Below are 13,748 nucleotides of genomic sequence, written 5' to 3' on the forward strand. Positions count from 1 at the left end.
CTGGGGCTTCTCTATTTTGATCTCAAAATAACTTTTCACTGTATTTCTGTTTTGAAAGAGTTGTCCAGTACTTCCCTTTGAGGGGGAGAGAGAAAGACAGGACAATTTGTCACATCCAAAAAAATTATGACCATCACATTACATAAAGTCAAAAGCATTTCATTCAAAGGTTGTATATTTAAACATCTACAAAACAGTTATTATATGAACTATATCTGTTTCACTTCAGTATGAGTAATAAGCTTGTTTGCTCATGAAATTGTTTAAATCACAAATAAAATCCCATTTAAACATCTGTGACCTAAAGGATTTCTCTCTCAGCTTCATTGACTCTCTATATCTATGACTCCTAGAAATCCTACAATGCATAAAGCAAAAAAGGAAGTTTCATCCATTCACAGAGACTTAAGAATGTTACTGGCAGATTAGAGAAGAGGGAAACTGTCCACATATAAACAGCAGGGCGGCTCATCAGGAACACAAGTAGCCACTTCATCACATTAGAGAGACATCAAGAGAGAGGAGCACTAGAAGGTAAAGCTGTTTGCAGTGAACCTTTAAAAGCCTCACAAACATTGTCTACACATGAAACAAATCGACAATTCACAAAACCCAGATTTTTAAGTGTCATTTCACAGCATGAATGTCAAGTGAAAGTCTCGCAGTCACGAGCTCTACGAGCTGGGGAAACAAAAGAGCACATGTACATACAATTTATGTACATACACACACCTACAAAATTGGCCTTGGTAGACAAGAGACACCAGACTACCCTCAGCTTTAAAATACTGCAAATAAAGCACATTTTACTTCCACTCCATATTGATTTCCATGGTTATAGCAATTCCACTCAATTTAAAAGACAGCCACATAAACAGAAGCACACTATTTTTCCATGTTAAATAAATCCAACTGCAACTTAACTTGCCAGTTAGCCAAATTATCAAGTAAGATATATTAATTCTAAAGTATACACTTAAAGGGGGAAAATAAGATTTTCTAAATGATTTTTGATGATGATCTGACAGTACCACGCTCTATCTTTCTGTGACTACGTAAATGTTATGAGTCAAAAAATGTCATTTATTTTCAGAAGAAATTCCTTCTACAACATTAATATGAGGGCAGTAAGAAGACCCATATTTGCCTGCATGTACAGTGTCAGAATTTTATCAGGCTTGAGAAAAGCTGTGTTACATCAAGTATTCTGGGGAGTTCTTGTGATTCACATACACTTACCACAGCTCAAGAGACCAAACCATAATTATAGCAGCCAGCAACCCAATTTCCATCTATAAGCAAATTTTAAATTGAGATTCCAAGTTGCTTTGAAAAACATGACTGACTTCCTACAAAATGTTTCCAGAGCATCCCACAATTTTTATTACTGACTCCATAAGAAAATAGGTTTGGTGCTGATAATCTTTAATATTACCATAAATCTAAACTAAGTGCACAAAGACTTACGATATTGAAACAAATGAAATAGATACTTGAATCCTACACACAGAACAGTTTGATTAAAAAGCTCAGAAAGCATGCAATTCCATTCATCTGGGAAATAAAGTCCATTTTAACCTAAACTGCTTCCTCTCATATCATGCATCAGAGTTAAATCTCACCAGGTTACCCTGTTTGTCAATAGAACAAACTTTGACTTCAAAAGAAAAGCCCACATATAGAAATGTACTTGTGGGTACACAGATAGATACATGCTTAAATAAAACCAAAATATTTGAAATTTGCCCTACGGGCAATGCAGGAACTAGAAACTGCAAAGAAAAAATTGAGATCCTCAAAGCTATAGTTACAATTACCAAGAGCCTGTCGTGTTACAGAGATTCTGGATCCCAGGAATATCCAACCATTCAACCAACCCTCCAACTTCAGACTCTGAGAACAGGATTAGCACAATGAAAGCATACTCTGGCAAATGATAAACTCATTTCTAATCTTCCTACATCTGCAAACAATTAAGGCTGATATATATTTGTAGATTATTTCAATAATTCTGTGGGAAAATTAGATAAACTGCAAGAAAACCAAGTTCTCACTTTCCATGACATGAAATTCATTCTGATTATTAGATGCTGTCTTCTAATAGAAGTGACCTATTTTTAAAATAAGTTTTTTAAAATAATTCCTCTGAGGACAAGATGAAGTTCAAGTGAGGCTGTGTAGAAGAAACCAAGAGATGGCAAGGGATGGAAAAAAAAATTTTTGCCCTCAAATGTGATTTGGCAGTACTGGGAGGAGAAACTCTGTTTGCAAAGCTGCTCTTTCAGTTGCTACTTCTTCAGGATTAATTTATGCTCCTGCCCCAATACAATTTAAAAAAAATATTATATTGGCTCTCTCAGTTGTTTTTGAAGCTGAAGTACTTAGAAAACATTTATGCAGAAAGCCTTAGAATTATTTGTACTTTTTGCTGAAATGCATCATTACTGGTATTTTGTTAAATATACCAAAGAAAGAGCCAAAGTTTCAGGTCCATGCCAAGGCACAGCCTTTTGTTAGACACTGAGGTGGCAATGCCAAGTGCACTCACTTTCCAGTCTTTAAAAGGAAAATGCCATGTTTTTAACATCACTAAGACAGTTGCACCTTTTAACTCATGCCAGGGACCTAATGCATATTTTGAAGTGACTTCAGAAAAGCATCCCAAGGCTAAGCATCTGCCTGCTGGAGGAAGGAGACACATAAAACATCAGAACTGCCTCTAACACTACTGCAGAGCCATCCCAATATCTTACCAGTTACCTGTGAAAGGAAACAGCCTTTCTATGTTTTGGTGAGCCAGACCTAAAGAGGTTCTATTAACAATAAATGCAGTCTTCCATTCCTAAGACCCAGGCAAAAGCCAACATTTAGTGTAGGTGAAGCTCTTTTGGTGACACTACTACAGACAAAAACAGTAATGAAATTTGATGTGAAAAAACTCCTGTCTGCTTGTTTCTCCCTGTTTCTGGAAAGTTACCAAAAAAGCTGACAGGACTAACAGTCCAGAATGCAGACTGAGTCAGCTACTCAGGCCACCTATTTCAGCCAACCCTATGTTTATTTCAAATGTAGTAGAGTTAATGTGATTAGTCACTCCTCTGATACATTGCAGCCAAATTGGAGGATTGTTTTTTCCACTTTTTTTTTTGTCACATACATACTCTTCCAAAATAAAATTACACACTTAAAAATAGGCATCTTGCTACCAAAAAAAAAAAAAAAAGCAGGATGCCTGTCTTTCACCATCATGCCTAAAATCTTGCAATCAAAGATTTAAAAAATTTTCTAAGACCTTAAAGCCAAGCTAGAGATGAAGACCGATATTTATGTATCAAGCCTTATTTGAAACAGTATCACCTATATAATGACCGGAAAAAAATTTCAACAGGATTTAGAAAACAGTTGCAGTATTAGCACTGAAAAGGCACTGGAAGGAAGGGTGGGTGGGCAAGATGAGATTTTGGAACAGATGGAGAAACAGGACTTAAAGAACAGGTGCTGCAGATGAAGTTCTCTCAGAGACCATGAGAAGATTCCACCAAGGAAGCCAGGCCTTTGTAGTCAATTTAGGAAGTGAATGGGAGTTAAGGGACAAGACAGCAGAGCTAAGAAAAGGAACAGCCACAGCGGATTTCCATCTTGACACTGATTTAATAATTTTGAAATTAATCTGAAATCCCACTTCCATTTTATTCAGGTTAAACCTGGATGCACAAGAAAAAATGTTAAACTCCTCCAGATAAACAGAAATGAGCAAGCCAAAAGTTTATTTTCAAAATGGATTGATTCCATATTGCGCTGAACACTTCTTCACCAGTGAAACAGAAAATTAGTTATGATAGGAAATAAAAGGAGAATGAATTTCAAGGTGGGGATACACAGACACAAAGCATCTCCTGAAGAGGAAGGATGGAGGACTAAGGACCTCCATGGGAAAAAAAGGGGTGCTGCGAGCAAAAGGACTGATGTGCAAAGAACAAAATGTTCAATAGCAAAAGGCTGTACTAACAGTCATCTTTGTTGAGGAAACCAGGATATACAAGAATCAGTAGAAGCAATAATGTAAATAGCTGAGGGCTGTTTACAGAAGGTACTTTTCATTTTACAATTTCAAAGCAGTTTCAAATGAGGAGTGACCCTATTATCAGGGCAACACATCTACTTCTGAGAGCAGCTGCTCTGCACTCTGGAAAAGAGGCAAGCCTTTGGAAATGCCACATGTGGCACCTACAACTATTAGCTGTATCAGCTAAAATGTTCACCAGATTTCCTATTTTCAATATTTACCCCCAATCAGAAAGACTTCAGGCAGGCATAGATCTAGCCAGGGGGCACAGAAAAGATGACACTCAGCTTTCTGTCCAGCTGGTGTTGGAAAGCCAAAGACCAAGGAAGAACACCAAGTGAGCAAGTGGTCTTCTTAAAAAGATTAGGACAGAAAAATAATTGACTAATGCCTCTCTTACTGTTAAGAGTAAGGAAACCAGTACTTAAAACAGGCATTAAGGCTTTCATGTACTGTCAGGTCAAGAGGAAGAGTACAGGAAAATGTTTTACCATGGCATCCAAATAAAGGGATGTGAGGCGCCACTGTTTAAGTCACATTCTTGTTGCTAGGGTATAGGATCAAATGCCTTTTTTACACAGTGCTTGGAGAATTTTTACACCATGCTGACTTTGACAGCAATACCACATAGCCCAAACCCTCTTTTGAAAAGGCAAAGTAGCAGAACACACCCAAAACCCTGTATCAAATCATTATCCTGAGACCATAGGAAAATGTCAGCTCCTATGCCACAAATTCTCTGTTTCCATCCAAGACTGTATAAAACAAGGCTTGGAGTATATGTCTGTTTGTTTTCACGAAATAGAAACAACCCAAGGAAAGGAGACAAAAAAAACAAAGACCAAATTAAAAAATATGTCTCTCAAATGGAAATGCAAGTATATTATGGGAAAATAACAAGTCAGACAAGGAATCTTAGTATTAAAGGGAAAACATGTTAAACTTTATTCTGATAAGTCATCTTTTTTTGTGCTGTAAATAGTATTTAAGTAATATGACCACAGCCAACATATAGGGATCTTCCCTTGTTTTACTAAAATCTTGTCTAAAAGGTAGCATTAGGCAAGAAAGGATTTGATGTCCAAGGCAAATTCAATGGCTGGAGAGCATAGAGGCCAGAAAATTTAAAGCAGCAGAAGATGCAACACCATAAATAGGCCAGAAATGGAAGAGCTCAGTACTTTAGGTGGGAAGATGTTGGACATTCTTAATAAAACCATCATTGCTTTGTCCTCTCTGCTACCAGCTACTGCTTCCCAAAAACCTAAATGCAGCCATGATATGAAGACATGCGTGCTAATCTGTGTCTGGATAAGGAGAGCAACACCACTACCACAGACACTGCTGGGGGACACCCAAAATTATTAGAGTTGCCTACTCATTTATTAAGTCTCATCTTTAAATATACATATATCAATCAATAAGGATATACATATTCAACAGATATAAGCCACAATATCAAAACTAAAAGGTCTCGAGAAAAGGAAATTTTGATTCTTCATTATATTCTATTACACAGACTTATTTCATTCAACCCTCATGTTCTGAAATATCCTGTGGCAGCTCCTGTATCAGTCAGCTGCATAATTAAAATATCCTGATGAACTTTTTACAATGGCTATCTTCAACGACAATAAATATTTTTCCCCATCCTAAATAAGGTTAATTTCTTTATGCTTCATATCTGTCTGTGTCCACTTGACTCTTTGCTCTATTTAGATTTTTAATATATGATATATATAAATGGTCTCTGTCTAACAAGCATTTGGAGAAAGCTTTGAGACATAATATTTAGGCTGCCCCGTGCAGAGTCAGAAATTGGACTTGATGATCCTGGTGGGTCCCTTCCAACTCAGGGGCTTCAATGATCTTTTTGGGAAGAATATACACAGGAGTGTAGGTGTAGGAGTAGTCTTGGAAGAGTCCAAACTACCTCATTATTCTGGTGTACATAGAGCTTACAATTAAGTTTTACATTCAGGGTAATTATGAAATTACAAAATGAAGTAATAGCCAGTGTTTTAAAATGTCAAGTAATTCATCTTGTGCAGAACTGATGGGGAATGTGGACTAACCATTTTCAACTTTTTCCTAATCCTTTTAACTCTGTGAGTTTGTAACTGTACTTCTATGTAACAAAATCAATGAGTACCATCCACTCAGTAAATTCAAGAAATAAAATCATATATTTATATTTATAAATTAATATGTATACATCTCATTTTGTACACATATGTCCCAAAAGACACTGTTAATCTGAATCCTACCTTATTCTAAGATCCCATATTATACCTATTATTTTTGAACACACCACCAGGCAGTAGGGTAGCAAAGATGATAGTGTACTAGCTATCAAATGACAAAGAGTTTCCTGTTATCCTATAGTAAAATAAAAATAAAGGCACACACCCACCCACACTGCTGCAAGTAAATCAATCTTTCCCTTGGCATTATCTGCAGAACAAAGCATAGCTGCTGGCCAATGCTCTCAGGATGGCTTGCATACAATCTAGGGGAAGATTGCTTGCAGCAAGAATCACAGTGTTCATGAAGAAGTCACTGGACTTTTCTCCTGAAGCACAGTTACACATTTATAATTTCATAGTAAACCATCTAATCCATCCCACTCCAGAGAACAGCAATAAGCTTAAATTGTCCCTGAAAACGACAAGATGAAACATCTGCTACAGTTTGAAAAATGATACAGTGAGGGAAGAAAAAAAGTTACTCTGGGAATCAATCAATCAAAAAGTTCATTTAAATATGGGTTGGGGACAAATGTATGCCTGATAAGGACACACTTCAAACACATGCTTAATAAATCTATAAAGTCAGTCATGTGTCATTGTGTCATTTCACTGGAAACCACAAAATTAGTTAATAATTAACTACTTCCTCTAAGAAATAAGCAACCAAATTCCATATAGAAATTATTTAATTGAGAGCTTAATTAAAAAAAAAAAAGAAATGTAGGTAGTGCCTGTGTTCCTCCATTTCAATTGGGTACATCACAGAACAGACGTGCCTGAAGCTGTGAGTTTATGAATGCAGCACAGCTCAAATAAACACAAGGCAGTTTCAGCAAATTACATTTAACATGTCACATAGGAGCATTTCAAATTCATGTGAATGATAATGTCTAAAGTAGAAACAGCAGCAGTTTACAAGATAACATTTTCTTAATTCAAGCTTCCATACCACAAATACACCTAGTGAAACCATCTCAAATTCAGAAAGCCTAGAAAACTAACAAGTGAATTTATAGAAGTTATTAGATCTGCTTGTTTTGACATAAATAAAAAGCTTCAAAAGGGTTGATTAAATAGAGCAAGCAGATACAGACTCATGTGCCTGTTCCTACCCCCCCTCCTTTTTTTTACCAGTAACTGCTCCAGTATTAACTACTTGAGGAATTTATAATCCTGTAAAAACCTGTGATCAAAGACCTTAAGAAACATGTGGCTTTTACAGCAGTAGAAGGTCTCTGCTATGAGACAGAATGCAAAGTTTCCCCTGCACTTAGTTTCTTTTCCTGTTATATCTGAACCAGCCAAGCTGGTAACATTGACTAAAACATCCTAATATGGACTAACTAAAGAACCAAGAGAAATGAGCTTCAGGTTGACAGTTCCATACTGCTAAACAGCTCTTACGATATGCTACCTTTTTAGCAGGTCAGCTAGGGTATGATAAAGTCTTATACACAGGAGTTCTCTGTACTTGGACACAACTTTCTTTCCCCAACCCCACCAAATAGATGTATCTGTAAATTAAATGAGGAAACTAGGAAAATTCAGTAATTAAATACTTGCTACTGATAGATTAAAACAAAGAACAGGAATTATTTTTTTCAAACAGAAAATAGAGATTCATTGAGAGACCTGTATTCTAGATGCACATTAAAAAAAAAAAAAACAAACTAACACAACAACAAAACTGGAAACTATCAAGTCAGCACACAAGATGAGCTATGAGGTCATCTCCTGACTTGCAAATTATCTGTACTTCTGAAGCAGTTAGAGCACTAAAATAAATATAAATAATATAAGCTCATAACCCAGCAAACTAAACCAGAACTGAGACTTCAGCTGATTTCTGGCAGCAGGAAAAGGAGTAATCCATCCTTGTGCAAAATATCCTTTTTTCAAGACATATCAAAGCTGACGTGTATCAGCTGAGAAGTGTTTGCACTGCAGCAACTGCTATCTAACTGTCAGCCAGTCAACTAACAATATTTTCTATAACAACAGATTAAAACCAACACAAAACTTTCCATGGTTACCACAGCAGATGTTTATTGTGGTTTTAGCACGATATTTGCCAAAAATATTTTTGGATTAATTGGTTGTAGCAGTTGCATACAAAAAAAGGACATACTTACATATCAATTCTGCTACCTTAAAACATATGGGGGAAGCACATGGCCTGGGCTGGGCATCAACCAGGACCATACAACATGCTTTTCAGAAGTTGAAAAAAAGATCTACAAGTCTCCTACAAACAAAAAAAGCTCCATTTTCAAACTGCTAACTAAAATTAAAATAATGCAATAATTTTGCAAACCTGAAATCAACCTGAACAGTTTTTCAACACTAAAGGATTTTTCTGGTCCCCCAGGTTATAAGATAGTCTTGTTACTGACCCCTCAAAGTAACAGTTTTTAAAACTGACTGGTAGAGTTGAAGAGTGATGTCCTGTTGTTTTTCTGAAAGTTGTATGTAATTTAGGGGAAAGGGAGCAACAGTGCAGCTATGGATGCTGTACTTTGTTACTCCATACCAGAAACAACTTTTTTTGCGCAACCAATATCAGTTGTTTCAGGCTTAAAACTTTGCTATTGCCAGTGTAAAGAGTTTTTAGTTACTTGCCCTAGCAGTATGGACCATGCTCATACTTGAATCAGCCTAAAGACCCTTCAACAGTACAGTAGCTGCAAAAAAACCTTCAAAGACGACAAAGTACCGCAAAGTAACTTCTTGCACTAGAGCTCAAAAAAACCCACTAACTTCTTCCTAGGTCACTTTCTTATAGTAAAGCTAGTACTTCTAAAACCCATGAAAAGAAAATAATACTGGCAACATCTCCAGGGGAAGTTTTCTCCACCTCAAGGCTACAAAGAGCTAACAGAGACTTTCTACCTGCAGTTCATTATTCATGTAATACAATATTTTCCCTTGTTACAAGAAAAGAATTTGTTTGGGACAAGCTACATTGGAAGTATGGAAGAACTTCAAACCCCAGAAGTAAATTTTTAATCAAGACAATTATTGTTACAATTAGCTCCTTAGTTGTTATGCTTGATGCAGGAGCCTATTAATCCACTCAGGGCAGCCTAAACTGGCCTGACTTCACATTTACTTTTCTCCAACATCAAGGCCCTCAGAATCAGGACGAATCCTCTTACACACATTGCAAGCACCCATTCAGTCAAGATTAGCATAATATTAAGGCCATCTGAAGTACAGAAATGAACAGCACTTAATGTTTTACTGTGCAGACACTCAGTTATGTGCAAGAGGGAATGACCCAGCCAAGACATCTGCCACAAATTACCATTGTTACAATTTTTTGCACGACTTTAAGAACTCTGGTCAACACCTGCATGCCAACCTGAAAGTCACAATGCACTTCCAGGGCCTACTCTTAAGTAAAGCCAGTCTGGCAAGACCGAAGAACCAAAATACCAATCTGCTTTGGCACAAAATTAAGCGGGCACATAATACTCCACCTTCCTTATAAAGCTCAACATTTACAAGGCTAAATATTCAGTTAGTTTTGGTTTTTTTTTAATACAAAGGACCTATTTAAAACAATATTCCTCCATCTGTTCATAACCTAGTACAACAGTCAAGAGATAACAGTCTACTGCTTGTTGCTGGCTATTTCCTTTTCCTGTTCTGACTCAGAAGCTGAGAGCACGAATTAAGTCATATTCACCGTTGTCCCTATTCACCTACCTGATATAGGGATCCCTCCCAGACCTGTGCTGTGTTGTGGTGGGAGATTCAAGTCCAAGAAATTACTATTTGAGGTGGGATTTGCTGTGTGGTTCAAGTGCATGATGCTATTGCGTGGGAAGGCCATCCAAGGATAGCGAGCTGCTTGGCCTGGAAAACTGAAGGAGTTGTAAACTGCTCGATGCTGTTGAAACTGTGGAAACCTCTGTGGCATGACTGGAAAGGTGCTACTGAGAGAGTTGGCATTTGTGGGTGCAGCAGGATGCAGGAATCCAGAACCTGGCCCTTTGGCAGTTGTAGTGTGTGGGGTAGGGTTCTGAAGAGATGTGGGCGAAAGGGAAGGTTGGTCTTGGACTGACAGTTCCTTCTCAATCAGGTCTGCTAAGGCTTTGCGGGTGATGTCAAAGGGATCAAACCCTAAGTCGTCCTCTTGCTGTTTGGAGGAACCAAACCCAAAAGCTGCTTGCCAGTCTGTGGAGGAGGATACTGGTATAGTTTCTGTTGGAGAAGAAAGGAACAGGATTTAGAACAAGAATTAGAAATCATTTTTCCATATAAAAGCTTCAGCCTGTGTATCTGACCGTCATCTTTTATCTTCCATATAATACTACTATATATGTTCCCCAAAGATACCTTATTCCTCAGCTTAGAATGCCGTATACAGATCAAACTATCATAGACTTCTACTAAAGGTGAAGTGCTAGAAGTAGTAAATAGCACTTTTACTGCACAGCTAATGAACCATGGGAAAACCTTATCCAGAAAGCATTTTCAAGAATAGTCCCAAGCAGAAAGAAATCAGCGACCACTTGCTTAGAACCTTCTATACCCCATACTACTTCATGGAAGTGTGAACAAGCAGAGCATAATAAAGAAGGTCTTTACTAAGTTCAATATTTTGCTTTCACCAGTAATGCTGTGCAAAAAAGATAAGCAGGATGTTCGCCCTCAAAAGGAAGAACCTCAGAGGAGTAATTCAAAAAACAAAACTGAAACCAACAAACAAAACCCACAAAAAAATCCCCTACTGTCTACCGTTATGAAGAGAAACAAGTCAAATTTTTGAGGAGATGATAAAATAAAAAAAGGGAACTGCATTACAAGATACTGGTAAATATTTTGAGGCAGTGTTGCAATAAGTTATCAGAACTTGTCCTCATTTTCAGTTACTACTTCTTTTTATGATTGTGTAAAGTCTGCTATTCAGGTTCAGTGAATTCTGGTCTATCTTTGCAATATTTTTCCTCAAAATTGTGGTCAAGCAACCTGCTAAGTACAGGGTAGCATCACTTGCAACATTAACTCCCTCTGCTGGTAAGGACCCGGTGTGCTGCTCTAAGAAGGTTCAGTATCCTCTCAGAGAAGAAATCAACAGTTCTATTTTCACTCTAAAATCTACGATAAAGAGTTGCTACACCAACAAGAACTTGTCCTTTGCATCCTTATTTAAACCACAACCATACACTTTATATTAACTATGATCTCTACTACCTGGAAATTATCTCTCACTGCTACTTAATCCTCACAAAACTGGTACATCAAGTGCCTTAGCAGAAAGGAATTTCCTTGGTAATAAATATTGTTTACAAACAGAATTATGATATCCAGGAGCAAGATAAACATCAAAAGATGACTAATCACTAAGTAAACTAACTATATAATATTATTTACATTCAATTTTTTACTGATATTGTTTTATTTCATTTCGTAACAATTCTCTCAGAGTTATCTGTGAGCTCCTCAATACCGTTAACTATTTCCAAGACTATATAACTACAACTAAAACAATGTTTTGTGCATATGACAAGGTATTTCATAGCAGAGTACCTGAAAAATACAGCTATCTGATGAAATTAAACATAACTTTTCTGAATTTATAGAATCTCACCTCAAAGTGAAAGATGAGACACCTTCAGATAACTATGTAGAATACTAAGAAAATCCTACACAACAGCTTTTGATATTAGAATTACAGGTTATCACATCAAAATATATTGATACCATGTATTTTCCCCACTCTCAATAAAAGTCTGTAACACTAAATATTAAACCATACATGTCACATCCTATGCATGTTGCTAAGAAAAACTAAAGTAAGCACTCTGATAATTTAGCCATGCAGCTTGAAAGCTCTGCAAAATTTCTTTAAGAAGAAATCCTTAGGTCACTACAATTCATCTGCAGTTAAGTGACAAATTTAACCATTTGTAAGGAGGGAAAACACAGTATAAGAACAAGTCCTAGAGTTTCAGGTTCTACAGTTTTAAGCTCTGCATAACTCTGTACAAGTTTTAAGCAACTGCAAGAGCAAGCAGCACGCAGCCATGTAAGCTGTGGATGTACCTGATGTGAAGAGGCTCTGTGGTTCTGGTGCTGTGGGCCAGTCACTCGAAGTCTGTGGAGAGCTGGGGAATGGAGGAAGCCCACTGGGGATGGGGTTTGGGTGCCGGAAGTTGTCAGAGAAGAGTGACTGTGATTCTGTTACAGCCCCTTCAAAAGGAGACCGTGCACTGTGATTAGATGAACTGATGGGTATAACTGGATTGGGTTTTGTTAAACCAGGTGGTGGTGAAGGTGTGTCACTGTTTGTTATCTACAAGCAAGAGAGAAAGAGAAAAATGAGAACATGAGTTGATATATAAAAATATTCTTCACTAACTCAGATGAAGTTTCCTCAAAACTCCTGGCCACAATTAGGTTTGCTAATATATATCTCAGCACAAGGTCAAACAAAAAAATCAACTTAGCAACAGCATTTTAAAATTTTGTTTAAAATCATCACAAAATAAACTAGAGTGGAAAAAGACCTCTAAATTCACTGAGTCCAACCTATGACTAAACACCACCTTGTCAACTAGATCACGGCACTAAGTGCCTCATCTGTCTTTTCTTAAACACCTCCAGAGACAGAGACTCCATCACCTCCCAGGACAGCCTATTCCAATGGCCAATTATGAGACGCTTCAGAGAACACACGCTTCTCCAACTGGCAAGTTGCATTGAGTCCTCACACCCACTTACTTTCAGAGCACTTATCTTTGTGTCTTACCTGCTGAGAGCTGTCACCATTTCCTATACTGAGGGAATCTGAAGGTTTATCGATAGGGCTGCAAAAGTGGGAGGGAAAAAGACAGTAAGAGACTCAAGTATTTAACATGAAAAATAAACATTTGCTTTTGTAGTGGAAGAAAAGCCTTAAAATTACAACAATAATTAAAAAGCAGGGATCAAGAAGGTAAAAAGTGCACTTATTTTTTGAGACTGCTTTTTTAATCATAAGCATTCCAATAACTTATCATTTACTGTAGTACTTCTTTTCATCACTCTCCATTCTGCTTGTTGACTGCCTTAAGGAACGAAATTAAAGTTTTGAACATGTCCATAGCAGTTCTAAGCCATACAAAACCCTAGAAGTCTATATGATGACAGTATTTTGTAACATTCAGTTCCAGCTACGATATTACTGTAAAGAAACTGGAAAAGATCTATTTTCCAAACACACAAGTTTTCAGTTTCCATACAATTCCTAAATAAATCTGGGACAGATAAAACATTAAAGTAACAATTTAGTCTTGGTGGCAAGTTAAGCTTTCCACCAGCCTTTAAGACTGAGGTCTGAGATGACAGAAGGGGAAAAAACATAGCATAAAAACCTGCCAAAAATAAGGATAATGTAAGATACAGCAGAAAACCACCTCAGAAAGCCATTCACTGCAAATTATTGT

The 13,748-nt window shown here is 37.1% G+C and overlaps 1 protein-coding gene across 5 annotated transcripts in view; it reads right to left on the reverse strand.

Annotated features, from left to right (window-relative positions):
• The window catches only part of CNOT4 (CCR4-NOT transcription complex subunit 4), a 75,575-nt gene that overhangs the window by 6,217 nt on the left and 55,610 nt on the right, over nt 1-13,748 (reverse strand). For all 5 annotated transcript variants that reach the window (XM_005480725.4, XM_026798084.2, XM_005480727.4 and 2 more), the window contains 3 exons: nt 13,073-13,130; nt 12,367-12,616; nt 10,024-10,521 (listed from right to left, as the gene is read on the reverse strand). In XM_005480725.4, the coding sequence (XP_005480782.1) occupies nt 10,024-10,521; nt 12,367-12,616; nt 13,073-13,130 (806 nt within the window). The remainder of the gene's footprint in view (nt 1-10,023; nt 10,522-12,366; nt 12,617-13,072; nt 13,131-13,748) is intronic.

Source organism: Zonotrichia albicollis, chromosome 4 (assembly GCF_047830755.1).
Source record: "Zonotrichia albicollis isolate bZonAlb1 chromosome 4, bZonAlb1.hap1, whole genome shotgun sequence".
Taxonomy (NCBI): Eukaryota; Metazoa; Chordata; class Aves; order Passeriformes; family Passerellidae; genus Zonotrichia; species Zonotrichia albicollis.